The following is a 15,637-nucleotide window of genomic DNA, read 5'->3' on the forward strand; positions in this document are numbered from 1 at the left end:
CCCTCACACCCAGATACCCCCAGCAAATACAATCCCTAATACCGACCCTCACACCCAGATACCCCCAGCAAATACACTCCCTGCCCCGACCCTCACACCCAGATACCCCCAGCAAATACACTCCCTGCCCCGACCCTCACACCCAGATACCCCCAGCAAATACACTCCCTGCCCCGACCCTCACACCCAGATACCCCCAGCAAATACACTCCCTGCCCCGACCCTCACACCCAGATACCCCCAGCAAATACACTCCCTAATACCGACCCTCACACCCAGATACCCCCAGCAAATACACTCCCTGCCCTGACCCTCACACCCAGATACCCCCAGCAAATACAATCCCTAATACCGACCCTCACACCCAGATACCCCCAGCAAATACACTCCCTAATACCGACCCTCACACCCAGATACCCCCAGCAAATACACTCCCTAATACCGACCCTCACACTCTGCAGCTGGCGGACCCGCCCCCCCACCCCCTTACCACCCCAGAACCCCACTCACAGCCACTGGAGACACACTCCCCGCTGTTTGTGCGGAGCAGCGAGCACACCCACTCCCAGCCACACATTCCTGGGAACTGAGACTCACCATCCAGGCAGGTGAGCAGCTGAGCGACAATCCGACGTTCCATGTCCTTGGATGCAACTTCCCGTTTGGGAGAAATGGCGTCGATCTCATCAATAAAGATGATGCAGGGAGCCTGGAGCTAAGAACAAAACCCGGCGTCAACTCAAAACATAGCAGGAATGGAGAATGGACGGGCTTGGGATCCAGTTACAGACCTGCCCCCTGGCTACAGGGCTGCCGCCCACCTGGTCTCTGCCCCACACCCACCATTCTGCCCGGCGCCCACCTGGTCTCTGCCCCCTGCCCGGATACTGCGTCACCACTCTGTGCCCATCCCACTGTCCAGCAAGGAGAGGAAGCCAGAGAGAGATCCAAATGGCTGGCAGGCAGAGCGGGGAGGCAGGGTGCGGAGGGGAAGGTGGGACAAGTGGAATCTGTAATCCAATCAAAAATACTCACCACCGCCTCTTCAAACAAGTCTCGGAGTTTCTGCTCAGACTCCCCGGAGACACCGGATACAATCTCTGTGGCAGTAACTTTCAACATGGGAAGATCCAACTCCTGCAGGAGATTGGTGAATGTCAGGGTTAGAGTGGGTGGCACACAATCCACCATCATCAGTACAGAGCAGCAACCCAACCAGACAGCAACTCAGTATCAGATAAACCCTTCCACACTGCAGTCCCATGGGACGTCCTGTATCTCCTCCTGTGCACCACCCCCCACAGCAAGCCCTGTCCCCCTGTAGGGTGGAATGTTCCATATCTTGTCAGGGAAAGGATTGGACCTCTCAGGGACAAAGGAGGGGAATTATGCTTAGAGCCCAAGGAAGTATGTGAGATCCTAAACAAATACTTTGCATCAGTATTCACGAAGGAGAGAGACATGTTAACTGGGAGTGTCTCAGAGCAAGGCGTTGACCCGTTAGAAAAAATCTCCATTACAAGGGAGGAAGTGTTAGGTTTTTTAGAGAACATTAAAACTGACAAATCCCCAGGGCTGATGGCATCTATCCTAGACTGTTCAAGGAGACAAGAGATGAAATTGCTAGGCCTCTAACAGAAATCTTTGTCTCTCATTGGACACAGGGGAGGTCCCAGAGGATTGGAGGATAGCAAATGCGGTCCCGTTATTTAAGATTGGTGGCAAGGATAACCCGGGCATTTATAGGCCGGTGAGCTTGACGTCCGTGTTGGGGAAATTGTTAGAGAAGATTCTTACAGATAGGATATATGCATATTTAAAACTAAATAATCTCATTAGCAATAGACAGCGTGGTTTTGTACAAGGGAGGTCATGCCTCACAAATTTGATTGAGTTTTTTTGAGGAGGTGACAGAAACGATTTAATGAGGGAAGGGCTGTAGATGTCGTCTATATGGATTTTAGTAAAGCATTTGACAAAGTCCCTCATGGCAGGCTGGTGCAAAAGCTTAAATCTCACGGGATAAAAGGTGAGCTAGCTAAATGGGTGGAGAACTGGCTTGGCCATAGAAGACAGAGGGTAGCAGTGGAGGGGTCTCTTTCCGGTTGGAGGTCTGTGACCGGTGGTGTTCCGCAGGGCTGTGTACTGGGACCTCTGCTGTTTGTGATATATATAAATTATCTTGAAGAAGATGTAGCTGTTATGATCAGTAAGTTTGCAGACGACACAAAGATTGCTGGTTGTGGATAGTGATGAACGTTGTCAGAGAATACAGCAGGATGTAGGCTGGAAAATTGGGCAGAGAAATGGCAGATGGAATTTAATCCAGATAAAGGTGAAGTGATGCATTTTGGTAGATCTAATGTAGAGGGGAGCTATACAGTGAATGGCAGAACCATCAGGAATATAGACACAGAGGGACCTGGGTGTGCATAAGAACATAAGAACATAAGAAATAGGAGCAGAAGTAGGCCATCCAGCCCTTCGAGCCTGTCCCGCCATTCAATAAGATCATGGCTGATCTGTCATGGCTCAGTTCCACATTCCCGCCCTCTCCCCATAACCCTTAATCCCCTCTCTTATCAAAAACCCATCAACCCGGGTGTTAAAAATATTTAGCGAGGCAGCCTCCACCACTTCAACGGGCAGAGAATTCCAGAGATTCACCACCCTTTGAGTGAAGAAGTTCCTCCTCAACTCCGTTCTAAACCGCCTCCCCTTTATCTTGAGGCTGTGCCCCCTAGTCCTACTGTCCTTTCTGAGCGGGAAGAGCCTCTCCACCTCTATCCTATCCATCCCATTCATCATCTTATACGTCTCAATGAGATCTCCCCTCATTCTTCTAAACTCTAACAAGTACAAGCCTAGTTTATTCAGCCTCTCCTCATAGCTCAACCCCCTCAACTCCGGTATCAACCTAGTAAACCTCCTCTGCGCTCCCTCCAAGGCCAAAATATCCTTGCGTAAGTACGGCGACCAAAACTGCATACAGTACTCCAGCTGCGGCCTCATAATGCCCTATACAGCCGCAGCAAGACCTCCCTACTTTTATATTCAATCCCCCTCGCTATGAAGGCCAGCATCCCATTCGCCTTCCTGACCACCTGCTGCACCTGCAAGCTGGGTTTTTGCGACTCATGCACAAGGACCCCGAGGTCCCTCTGCACCGTCGCCTGCTGCAGTTTTTTGCCACGTAAGTAATAGTCCTTCCTACCATTCTTCCTACCAAAGTGGACCACCTCACACTTGCCAACATTAAATTCCATTTGCCATTTCCTGGCCCATTCGCCCAGCCTATCTAGATCCTTCTGCAGACTCTCCACACCCTCCGCACAATTTGCCGTTCCACCAATCTTGGTGTCATCAGCAAATTTCGACACCATACACTCGGTTCCCTCCTCCAGATCATATATATATATAAATGGTAAATAGCTGAGGCCCCAGCACCGACCCCTGGGGCACTCCACTAGTCACCATCCGCCAATCCGAATAACACCCATTAACCCCGACTCTCTGCCTCCTATTTGACAACCAATCCTCTATCCACGCTAACACCCTACCCCCAACTCCATGCCCCCTGACCTTCTGCAGTAACCTCTTGTGAGGCACCTTGTCAAACGCCTTCTGAAAATCAAGGAAGACCACATCCACCGGCTCTCCTCTATCCACCGCCCTAGACACATCCTCATAGAACTCCAATAAATTTGTCAGACACGACTTCCCCTTAACGAAACCGTGCTGCGTCTGCTCTATCAAGCAATTCCCCTCAAGATGCCTCGCTATTTCCTCCTTGATGACAGATTCTAACATTTTACCTACAACAGACGTTAAACTAATCGGCCTATAATTCCCTGCCATTTGCCTGGCACCCTTCGTAAACCACGGCGTAACATTAGCCGCTTTCCAATCTTCTGGCACTTCCCCAGAATCCAGCGACATTTGGAAAATAACCACCAAGGCATCCACTATCACCTCCGCCATTTCTTTCAGAACCCTCGGATGCATTCCATCTGGTCCTGGGGACTTGTCCACAATCAGTCCCTCCAGTCTGTCGAGCACCGCCTCTCTAGTAACAATAATGTCATTGAGACCCTCCAGTCCTACCACCTTTCCATCTCTAACACCCGGCAAATTATTCACGTCTTCCTCTGTGAAGACCGAAACAAAAAAGTTATTCAAGACCTTAGCCATATCCCCATCCCCTACCACTAGGTCCCCCTTCTCATCCTCTAAGGGTCCAACGTTCACCCTAGCCAGCCTCTTCCTTTTTATATATTTATAAAAACTCTTGCTATCCTTTTTTATATTAAGCGCTAGCCCAGCTTCATAGTTTCTCCTACCCTTCTTTATCAACTTCTTTGTCAATCTTTGTTGACATTTAAACCTCTCCCAATCCTCTTCTCGCCCACTACTCTTAGCTACTCTAAACGCCTCCGCTTTTAATTTAACACTTTCCTTCACCTCCTTCGTTATCCACTGCTTATTACCTCTCCTCCTACGGTCCTTTTTAACCATCGGAATAAATTTCTGCTGAGCACCAAGAAAGATCTCCTTAAAGATCCTCCACTGCTCCTCAGCAGACCTACCTTCCAACGCGCTCCCCCAGTCCACATTCGCCAATTCTTCTCTCATCCTACCGTACTCCCCTCTATTCAAACAAAGGACGCGCATCCGGGAACCCACTTTCTCCTCCTCCATCTGCACCAGAAACTCCACCATACAATGATCACTCTCCCCAAGAGGATCCTTCACCACAAGGTCCCTAATTCTACCCGCCTCATTACACAACACCAGATCCAAGATAGCTCGCTCCCTCGTCGGCTCCAACACACACTGTTCAAGGAAACTATCCCGGCAGCATTCCAAGAACTCCTCCTCGAGCCCACCGCGTCCAACATGGGTCGCCCAATCAATATGTAGATTGAAATCCCCTATAATTATTGCCGTTCCATTCCTGCACGCCGCACTTATTTGCACGTTAACAGCCCGCCCCACCTCCAGATCATTATTCGGGGGCCTATAGACGACACCCACCAGCGTCTTCCTCCCTTTGCTGTTCCTAATCTCCACCCACAATGATTCCACTTTCTGCTCTTTGGTTCCTATATCATCCCTTACTACCACCCTGATGCTATCCCTAATCAGCAGAGCTATGCCCCCCTTTTACCTCTCGCCTATCCTTCCTAAACACTTGATACCCCTGGACATTCAGCTCCCAGTCCCTGTCACCTTGCAATCACGTCTCTGTAATGGCCACCAGATCATATCCATTTGTGCTGATCCGCGCCACCAGCTCATCCACTTTATTCCGAATGCTTCGTGCATTCAGACAAAGTGCCTTCATCCCAGCCTTCACCTGGACCCTATTTGCCAGAACGCCACCAACCATACTCACGCCCCCTACTCCCTTTATTATTGGGACATCCTCGGCCTCCTCCCTTACCTGTACCGTCTCCTTAACTTTAGCCCCCGTAATGTCACCTACCCTCGCACCCTCCCCCCCCAATTAGTTTAAAGTTCTGTCTACAGTCCTATTTACACGATTCGCCAGGACTCTGGTCCCAGCACGGTTCAGACCAACCCCATCCCACCTGAACAAGTCCCACCTACCCAATACTGGTGCCAATGCCCCATAAATTCAAACCCATTCCTCCCACACCAATCCTGAGCCACCCATTCACTTCCTTAATCTTATCAACCTTACGCCCGTCTGCACTCGGTTCAGGCAGTAGCCCAGAGATGACCACCTTGTCGGTTCTACTTTTTTAATTCCATTCCCAGCTTTTCATACTCCCTCCCCAGATCCTCAGTTCACATTTTGCCTACGTCATTGGCACCCACATGTACCACAACAACTGATCTGTGCAAATCCACAGATCCTTGAAGATGGCAGCACAGGTGGTGAAGGCATACAGCACACTTGCCTTTATTGGACGGGGCATTGAGTATAAAAGTTGGCGTCTGATGTTGTAGCTGTATAGAACGTTGGTTAGGCCACATTTGGAATACTGCGTCCAGTTCTGGTTGCCACACTACCAAAAGGACATGGAGGCTTTGGAGAGAGTACAGAAAAGATTTACCAGGATGTTTCCTGGTGTGGAGGGTCTTAGCTATGAGGAGAGATTGGGTAAACTGGGGTTGTTCTCCCTGAAAAGACGGAAGATGAGGGATGACCTAATAGAGGTGTATAAAATTACGAAGGGCATAGATAGAGTGAACAGTGGGAAGCTTTTTCCCAGGTCGGAGGTGACGAACACGAGGGGTCACAAGTTCAAGGTGAGGGGGGCAAGGTTTAACACAGATATCAGGAGAACGTATTTTACACAGAGGGTGGTGGGGGTCTGGAATGAACTGCCAAGCAAGGTGGTTGAGGCGGACACGCTGGGATTGTTTAAGACTTATCTGGATAGCCACGTGAACAGACTGGGAATAGAGGGATACAAACAAATGGTCTAGTTGGGCGCATGATCAGTGCAGGCTTGGAGGGCTGAAGGGCCTGTTCCCTGTGCTGTACTGTTCTTTGTTCTCTTCCTGCCCCCTCCAGCTTGCCATTCCCTACGCAGAACTGCCCATACACAGTCCCACACCCACACCCAGGGTAACAGCTCCCAGTGCAAATGGCTTCATTTCTGCCTCTTACCCCAACAATGGCCTGAGCCAACAGTGTCTTCCCACAGCCTGGGGGTCCATGTAAGAGGAATCCTCGTGGTGGTACCACACCCAGCTGCTGGTACACCTCAGGGTGTCGCATGTGAAGCAGCAACTGGCAAACTGCCTGGAAAACAAAGAAGAAAACAGCATGAGCTCACCATGTTCCTCCCACATCTCCTGACTTCATGCTCCTGAGGGACTCCCTCTCAGCCCTGTGGCTCTCTCCTGACTGATCAATGGGTCACAACCCTCAGCAGCCTCCTCTCTCCGCCCGTTCCTCAATCGTCACCCCTCCCCACCATCCCCTCCACCTGACATCCTCAGGATCAGGATCCTGTAAACATACAGTATTCACACAGCCCCACGGGGAGAGGGGGGGCCATCCAGCTGCCGGGGCCCCACGGGGAGGGGGGGGGGCCATCCAGCTGCCGGGGCCCCACGGGGAGGGGGGGCGCCATCCGGCTGCCTGGGCCCCACGGGGAGGGGGGGCCATCCAGCTGCCTGAGCCCCACGGGGAGGGGGGGGGGGGGGGGCCATCCAGCTGCCTGAGCCCCACGGGGAGGGGGGGGGGCCATCCAGCTGCCGGGGCCCCACGGGGAGGGGGGGGGCCATCCAGCTGCCGGGGCCCCACGGGGAGGGGGGGGGGGCCATCCAGCTGCCGGGGCCCCACGGGGAGGGGGGGGGGGCCATCCAGCTGCCTGGGCCCCACGGGGAGGGGGGGGGCCATCCAGCTGCCGGGGCCCCACGGGGAGGGGGGGGCCATCCAGCTGCCTGGGCCCCACGGGGAGGGGGGGCCATCCAGCTGCCTGGGCCCCACGGGGAGGGGGGGGGCCATCCGGCTGCCTGGGCCCCACGGGGAGGGGGGGGGGCCATCCAGCTGCCTGGGCCCCACGGGGAGGGGGGGGGCCATCCAGCTGCCTGGGCCCCACGGGGAGGGGGGGGGCCATCCGGCTGCCTGGGCCCCACGGGGAGGGGGGGGCCATCCAGCTGCCTGGGCCCCACAGGGAGGGGGGGGCCATCCGGCTGCCTGGGCCCCACGGGGAGGGGGGGCGCCATCCAGCTGCCTGGGCCCCACGGGGAGGGGGGGGGCCATCCGGCTGCCGGGGCCCCACGGGGAGGGGGGGGGGGCCATCCAGCTGCCTGGGCCCCACGGGGAGGGGGGGGGCCATCCGGCTGCCTGGGCCCCACGGGGAGGGGGGGGGCCATCCAGCTGCCTGGGCCCCACGGGGAGGGGGGGGCCATCCAGCTGCCTGGGCCCCACGGGGAGGGGGGGGGCCATCCAGCTGCCTGGGCCCCACATTCTGAAATTCCTTCTGGAAACTTCTCCTGCTCTCTTTCCAGTTTTCAGTGAGTCTTTACAACCTGTCGCTGTATCCAAGCTGATCACCTGACCCCATCCTGCCTCATTTAGCTCAGTGACAAACTAATTTCACAAAGTTGTTTATGAATATTAAACATACAGCACAGGAGGCCATTCAGCCCATCAGATTTATACTGTGAGCCATTCGGCCCAATCCCATTTCGAAACAGTTATATGAGTGGATCGTTTGCAAATACAACGAGGCTTTCCACCTTGGTCATTCTCTCCGGCAGCAAGTTCCCATATTCCTGACCTTTCCACTCATCAAACCTAAACATGCTCTTTCCCAAGAAAGGGAATCCTTCTCTCTCTCTCTGGGGTTTCCTGTCTCCCCCCTCTCTCTCTCTCTGGGGGTTTCCTCCCTCTCTCTCTCTCTTCTCTCTGGGGGTTTCCTGTCTCCCCCCTCTCTCTCTCTCTGGGGGTTTCCTGTCTCCCTCTCTCTCTCTCTCTCTGGGGGTTTCCTGTCTCCCTCTCTCTCTCTCTCTCTGGGGGTTTCCTGTCTCCCCCCTCTCTCCCTCTCTCTCTGGGGGTTTCCTGTCTCCCCCCTCTCTCTCTCTCTCTCTGGGGGTTTCCTGTCTCCCCCCCCTCTCTCTCTCTCTCTCTCTGGGGGTTTCCTGTCTCCCCCCCTCTCTCTCTCTCTGGGGGTTTCCTGTCCCCCCCCCTCTCTCTCTCTCTCTCTCTCTGGGGGTTTCCTGTCTCCCCCCCTCTCTCTCTCTCTGGGGTTTCCTGTCTCCCCCCCTCTCTCTCTGGGGGTTTCCTGTCTCCCCCTCTCTCTCTCTCTCTGGGGGTTTCCTGCCCCCTCTCTCTCTCTGGGGGTTTCCTGACCCCCCCTCTCTCTCTCTCTCTCTCTGGGGGTTTCCTGACCCCCCTTTCTCTCTCTCTCTGGGGTTTCCTGACCCCCCCCTTTCTCTCTCTCTCTGGGGGTTTCCTGTCTCCCCTCTCTCTCTCTCTCTCTGGGGGTTTCCTGTCTCCCCCCCTCTCTCTCTCTCTCTCTGGGGGTTTCCTGTCTCCCCCCTCTCTCTCCCTCTCTCTCTCTGGGGGTTCCTGTCTCCCCCCCTCTCTCTCTCTGGGGGTTTCCTGCCCCCTCTCTCTCTCTGGGGGTTTCCTGACCCCCCCTCTCTCTCTCTCTCTCTCTGGAGGTTTCCTGTCTCCCCCCCTCTCTCTCTCTCTCTCTGGGGGTTTCCTGTCTCCCCCCTCTCTCTCTCTCTCTCTGGGGGTTTCCTGTCTCCCCCCTCTCTCTCCCTCTCTCTCTCTGGGGGTTTCCTGTCTCCCCCCCCTCTCTCTCTCTCTCTGGGGGTTTCCTGTCTCCCCTCTCTCTCTCTCTCTCTGGAGGTTTCCTGTCTCCCCCTCTCTCTCTCTCTGGGGGTTTCCTGTCTCCCCCCTCTCTCCCTCTCTCTCTCTGGGGGTTTCCTGTCTCCCCCCTCTCTCTCTCTGGGGGTTTCCTGTCTCCCCCTCTGTCTCTCTCTCTCTGGGGGTTTCCTGTCTCCCCCCTCTCTCTCCCTCTCTCTCTCTGGGGGTTTCCTGTCTCCCCCTCTGTCTCTCTCTCTCTGGAGGTTTCCTGTCTCCCCTCTCTCTCTCTGGGGGGTTTCCTGTCTCCCCCCTCTCTCTCTCTCTGGGGGTTTCCTGTCTCCCCCCTCTCTCTCTCTCTCTCTGGGGGTTTCCTGTCTCCCCCCTCTCTCTCTCTCTGGGGGTTTCCTGTCTCCCCCCTCTCTCTCTCTCTCTCTCTGGAGGTTTCCTGTCTCCCCCCTCTCTCTCTCTGGGGTTTCCTGTCCCCCCCCCTCTCTCTCTCTCTCTGGGGGTTTCCTGACCCCCCTTTTCTCTCTCTCTCTGGGGGTTTCCTGACTCCCCCCTTTCTCTCTCTCTCTGGGGGTTTCCTGTCTCCCCCCTCTCTCTCTCTCTCTCTGGGGGTTTCCTGTCTCCCCCCTCTCTCTCCCTCTCTCTCTCTGGGGGTTTCCTGTCTCCCCCTCTCTCTCTCTGGGGGTTTCCTGTCTCCCCCCTCTCTCTCTCTCTCTCTGGGGGTTTCCTGTCTCCCCCCCTCTCTCTCTCTCTCTCTGGGGGTTTCCTGTCTCCCCCCTCTCTCTCTCTCTCTGGGGTTTCCTGTCTCCCTCTCTCTCTTCTCTCTCTGGAGGTTTCCTGTCTCCCCTCTCTCTCTCTGGGGTTTCCTGTCTCCCCCCTCTCTCTCTCTGGGGGTTTCCTGTCTCCCCCTCTGTCTCTCTCTCCTCTGGCCCTCTCTCTCTCTGGGGGTTTCCTGTCTCCCCCCTCTCTCTCTCTCTGGGGTTTCCTGTCTCCCCCCTCTCTCTCTCTCTCTCTCTGGAGGTTTCCTGTCTCCCCTCTCTCTCTCTGGGGGTTTCCTGTCCCCCCCCTCTCTCTCTCTCTCTCTCTCTCTGGGGGTTTCCTGTCTCCCCCCTCTCTCTCTCTCTCTGGGGTTTCCTGTCTCACCCGTCTCTCTCTCTCTCTCTGGAGGTTTCCTGTCTCCCCCCTCTCTCTCTCTCTCTGGGGGTTTCCTGTCTCCCCCCTCTCCCTCTCTCTCTCTGGGGGTTTCCTGCCCCCCCTTTCTCTCCCTCTCTCTCTGGGGTTTCCTGTCTCCCCCCTCTCTCTCCCTGGAGGTTTCCCGTCTCCCCCCCCCCCCTCTCTCTCTCTCTGGGGGTTTCCTGCCCCCTTTCTCTCTCTCTCTGGGGGTTTCCTGCCCCCTTTCTCTCTCTCTCTGGGGGTTCCTGCCCCTTTCTCTCTCTGGGGGTTTCCTGCCCCCTTTCTCTCTCTCTCTGGGGGTTTCCTGCCCCTTTCTCTCTCTTCTGGGGGTTCTGCCCCTTTCTCTCTCTGGGGGTTTCCTGCCCCCCTCCCTCTCTCTGGGGGTTTCCTGCCCCCTCTCTCTCTCTCCCTCTGGGGGTTTCCTGTCTCCCCTCTCTCTCCTCTTTCTCTCTGGGGGTTTCCTGCCCCCTCTCTCTCTCTGGGGGTTTCCTGACCCCCCCCCTTTCTCTCTCTCTCTCTCTGGGGTTTCCTGACCCCCCTTTCTCTCTCTCTCTGGGGGTTTCCTGACCCCCCCTTTCTCTCTCTGGGGGTTTCCTGACCCCCCTCTCTCTCTCTGGGGGTTTCCTGCCCCCTCCCTCTGTCTCTCTGGGGTTTCCTGCCCCACCTCTCTCTCTCTCTCTCTCTCTCTGGGGTTTCCTGCCCCCCCCTTCTCTCTCTCTCTCTCTCTGGGGGTGTCCTATCCCTTCTCTCTCTCTGTCTCTCTCTCTCTGGGGGTTTCATATCCCTCTCTCTCTCTCTCTCTCTGAGGGTTTTCTGTCCCCTCTCTGTTTACATTTATATAGATGATCTGGAGGAGGGGGCTGAGTGTAGGGTGACGAAATTTGCTGATGACATGAAGATGAGTGGAAAAGCAAATTGCGTGGAGGGTGTGGAAAGTCTGCAGAGGGATCTGGATAGGCTGAGCGAGTGGGTGAGGACCTGGCAGATGGAGTATAATGTTAGCAAGTGTGAGGTTATCCACTTTGGCAGAAATGATAGTAGGAGGGATTATTATCTAAAGGGCAAAAAGCTGTAGCATGCTACGGTGCAGAGGGACCTGGGGGTCCTTGTGCATGAGTCGCAAAAACCCAGTCTGCAGGTGCAGCAGGTGGTCAAGAAGGCGAATGGGATGTTGGCCTTTATAGCGAGGGGGATAGAATATAAAAGCAGGGAGGTCTTGCTGCAACTGTACAGGGTACTGGTGAGGCCACAGCTGGAGTACTGTGTGCAGTTTTGGTCGCCGCACTTGCACAAGGATATATTGGCCTTGGAGGGAGTGCAGAGAAGGTTCACCAGGCAGATACCGGAGATGAGGGGGTTAGCCTATGAGGAGAGATTGAATAGACTGGGTCTGTACTTGGAGTTTAGAAGGCTGAGGGAGGGATGTTATAGAGACGTATAAGATAATGAAGGGGATGAATAGGTTAGAGGTAGAGAGATTCTTCCGCTTAGAAAGGATAACAGAACTAGAGGGCACAGCCTCAAAATAAGGAGGGGGCAGTTTAGATCAGAGTTGAGGAGGAACTTCTTCACTCAAAGGGTGGTGAATCTCTGGAAGTCTCTGCCCATTGAAGTGGTGGAGGCTACCTCGCTGAATGTATTTAAGTCATGGGTAGATAGATTTCTGATAGACAGGGGAATTAAGGTTATGGGGAGAGGGCGGGAAAGTGGAACTGAGCCACTTCAGATCAGCCATGATCTTACTGAATGGCGGGGCAGGCTCGAGGGGCTAGATGGCCTACTCCTGCTCCTATTTCTTACGTTCTTATGCTCTCTCTCTGGGTGCTACCGATCAAAGATTGCTGGAGTTGCGGATAGTGATGAATGTTGTCAGAGAATACAGCAGGATATAGATAGGCTGGAAAATTGGGTGGAGAAATGGCAGATGGAATTTAATCCAGATAAGTGCAAAGTGATGCATTTTGGTAGATCTAATGTAGGGGGAGCTATACAGTGAATGGCAGAACCATCAGGAGTATAGACACTGGGACCTGGGTGTGCAAATCCACAGATCCTTAAAGGTGGCAGCACAGGTGGAGAAGGTGGTGAAGGCATACAGCATGCTTGCCTTTATTGGACGGGGCATGGAGTATAACAGTTGGCATATGATGATGCAGTTATGTAGAACATTGGTTAGGCCACATTTGGAACACTGGCACCCAGTTCTGGTCACCACACTACCAGAAGGACGTGGGGGCTTTGGAGAGAGTACAGAAAAGGTTTACCAGGATGTTGTCTTAGCTATGAGGAGAGATTGGGTAAACTGGGGTTGTTCTCCCTGGAAAGACAGAGGATGAGGGGAGACCTGATAGAGGTGTATAAAATTATGAAGGGCATAGATAGAGTGAACAGTGGGAAACTTTTTCCCAGGTCGGAGGTGACGAACACGAGGGGTCACAGGTTCAAGGTGAGGGGAGGAAAGGTCAGTACTGATGTCAGGGGGATGTATTTTACACATAGGGTGGTGGGGGTCTGGAATGCACTGCCAAGTAAGGTGGTTGAGGCGGACATGCTGGGATTGTTTAAGACTTATCTGGACAGCCACATGAACAGACTGGGAATGGAGGGATACAAACAAATGGTCTAGTTGGTCTCATGAGCTATGCAGGCTTGGAGGGCTGAAGGGCCTGTTCCCCCTCTCCCCCCGCCCCACTCCCCTCCCCCCTCCCCAGCCGCCTTGCTACCCTGCTCTAACCATCCCCCACACCCCCAGTCATCACAACACCCCATCCCCCGTCGCACCCCCCACCGCCCCATCCCCCGTCGAACCCCACAGCCACCCCCACCCCCCCTCCCCCCCGTTTTACCTTCAGGGTCTCTTCACTTCCACCAACATCTTCAAACTTCACCTTCGAATGTTGCAGCTCAAATCCCTTCCTCTCCGCTGGAAAATACAGAGACGGAGCGAGTGTGTCAGCGAGAGGGAGGGAGAGAGGGAGTGAGCTGTCCGTCAGCGAGAGGGGAGGGAGTGAGTGTGTCAGCGAGAGGGAGGGAGGGAGTGAGCGTGTCAGCGAGAGGGAGGGAGGGAGTGAGTGTGTCAGCGAGAGGGAGGGACAGAGGGAGTGAGTGTGTCAGCGAGAGGGAGGGAGGGAGTGAGTGTGTCAGCGAGAGGGAGGGAGAGAGGGAGTGTGTCAGCGAGAGGGAGGGAGAGAGGGAGTGAGTGTGTCAGCGAGAGGGAGGGAGAGAGGGAGTGAGCGTGTCAGCGAGAGGGACAGAGAGAGGGAGTGAGCGTGTCAGCGAGAGGGAGGGAGGGAGTGAGTGTGTCAGCGAGAGGGAGGGAGGGAGTGAGTGTGTCAGCGAGAGGGAGGGAGAGAGGGAGTGAGTGTGTCAGCGAGAGGGAGGGAGAGAGGGAGTGAGTGTGTCAGCGAGAGGGAGGGAGAGAGGGAGTGAGCGTGTCAGCGAGAGGGAGGGAGAGAGGGAGTGAGCGTGTCAGCGAGAGGGACGGAGAGAGGGAGTGAGCGTGTCAGCGAGAGGGACGGAGAGAGGGAGTGAGCGTGTCAGCGAGAGGGAGGGAGAGAGGGAGTGAGCGTGTCAGCGAGAGGGACGGAGAGAGGGAGTGAGCGTGTCAGCGAGAGGGAGGGAGAGAGGGAGTGAGCGTGTCAGCGAGAGGGAGGGAGAGAGGGAGTGAGTGTGTCAGCGAGAGGGAGGGAGAGAGGGAGTGAGTGTGTCAGCGAGAGGGACGGAGAGAGGGAGTGAGTGTGTCAGCGAGAGGGACGGAGAGGAGGGGGGGAAAGGAGGAGGGGGGGAAGGAGGAGGGGGGAAAGGAGGAGGAGGGGGGAAAGGAGGAGGGGGGAAAGGAGGAGGAGGGGGGGAAGGAGGAGGGGGGAAGGAGGAGGGGGGGAAGGAGGAGGGGGGAAAGGAGGAGGGGGGAAAGGAGGAGGGGGGGAAGGAGGAGGGGGGAAAGGAGGAGGAGGGGGAAAGGAGGAGGAGGGGGGAAAGGAGGAGGGGGGAAAGGAGGAGGAGGGGGGAAAGGAGGAGGGGGGAAAGGAGGAGGAGGGGGGAAAGGAGGAGGGGGGGGGAAAGGAGGAGGGGGGGGGAAAGGAGGAGGGGGGGGGAAAGGAGGAGGAGGGAAAGGAGGAGGAGGAGGAGGGGGGAAAGGAGGGGGAGGAGGAGGGAGAGGAGGAGGGGAAAGGAGGAGGAGGAGGAGGGGAGAGGAGGAGGGGAAAGGAGGAGGAGGGGGGAAAGGAGGGGGAGGAGGAGGGGAAAGGAGGAGGAGGAGGGGAAAGGAGGAGGAGGGGGGAAAGGAGGAGGAGGGAAAGGAGGAGGAGGAGGAGGGGAAAGGAGGGGGAGGAGGAGGGGAAAGGAGGGGAAAGGAGGGGGAGGAGGGGAAAGGAGGAGGAGGGGGGAAAGGAGGAGGAGGGAAAGGAGGAGGAGGGGGGAAAGGAGGAGGAGGGAAAGGAGGAGGAGGAGGAGGGGAAAGGAGGGGGAGGAGGAGGAGGGGGGAAAGGAGGAGGAGGAGGAGGGGAGAGGAGGAGGGGAAAGGAGGAGGAGGAGGAGGGCGCAAGGAGAGAGACGGGGTCGGGGGGGGGGAGGCAGGGAGGGAGCCGGGGTTGGGGTTGGGGGGGAGCCGGCGAGCCAACCGGGGGGACCGGCAAAGAGAGACGGGGCAGAGTAGATTAGCAGCGGCTGGTTCCCTCGGTTCATGCGAGGGTTCAACTCCCCACTTTACTCACACACCTTTCCTGTTTAGTATCGCTGTCTCTATCTGACCATCCACATCCCGGGGCTCCTCCACCTCACGCTGCTTCCTCCTCTTCGTCCGTCTTTTCTTTCGCTCCTGGCGATCCACATGGGAATCTTCAGTTCTCTGCAACAGATGAGCCAAGTCTCTGGGCAGCACTTGCTGTTCACCCAGGAAGGTGGCAGAGTCCGCAGACACAGTCCCAACACAGTAACCTCCACTCTCTGCTGCCATTTCACAGGGCAAGGAGCGCGGGACAGGGGACGGAGCGGGAAGGGAGTGCGGGACAGGGGACGGAGCGGGAAGGGAGTGCGGGACAGGGGACGGAGCGGGAAGGAGTGCGGGACAGGGGACGGAGCGGGAAGGGAGTGCGGGACAGGGGACGGAGCGGGAAGGGAGTGCGGGACAGGGACGGAGCGGGAAGGGAGTGCGGGACA

The 15,637-nt window shown here is 56.1% G+C and overlaps 1 protein-coding gene across 1 annotated transcript; it reads right to left on the minus strand.

Moving 5' to 3' along the window:
* Window positions 1–597: 597 nt before the first annotated feature.
* Window positions 598–15,434, minus strand: LOC145340560 (nuclear valosin-containing protein-like; the record flags this gene model as incomplete). Its single annotated transcript, XM_080185032.1, has 5 exons — window positions 15,197–15,434; window positions 13,327–13,403; window positions 6,641–6,775; window positions 1,036–1,137; window positions 598–715 (listed from the first exon to the last, which is right to left on the minus strand). Coding segments are annotated over exons 1-5 (670 nt in total), but the record flags the coding sequence as incomplete, so codon positions are not given.
* Window positions 15,435–15,637: the final 203 nt, after the last annotated feature.

Source organism: Carcharhinus amblyrhynchos, unplaced genomic scaffold, assembly GCF_965287045.1.
Source record: "Carcharhinus amblyrhynchos unplaced genomic scaffold, sCarAmb.v2.hapA chromosome_1150, whole genome shotgun sequence".
Classification (NCBI taxonomy): domain Eukaryota; kingdom Metazoa; phylum Chordata; class Chondrichthyes; order Carcharhiniformes; family Carcharhinidae; genus Carcharhinus; species Carcharhinus amblyrhynchos.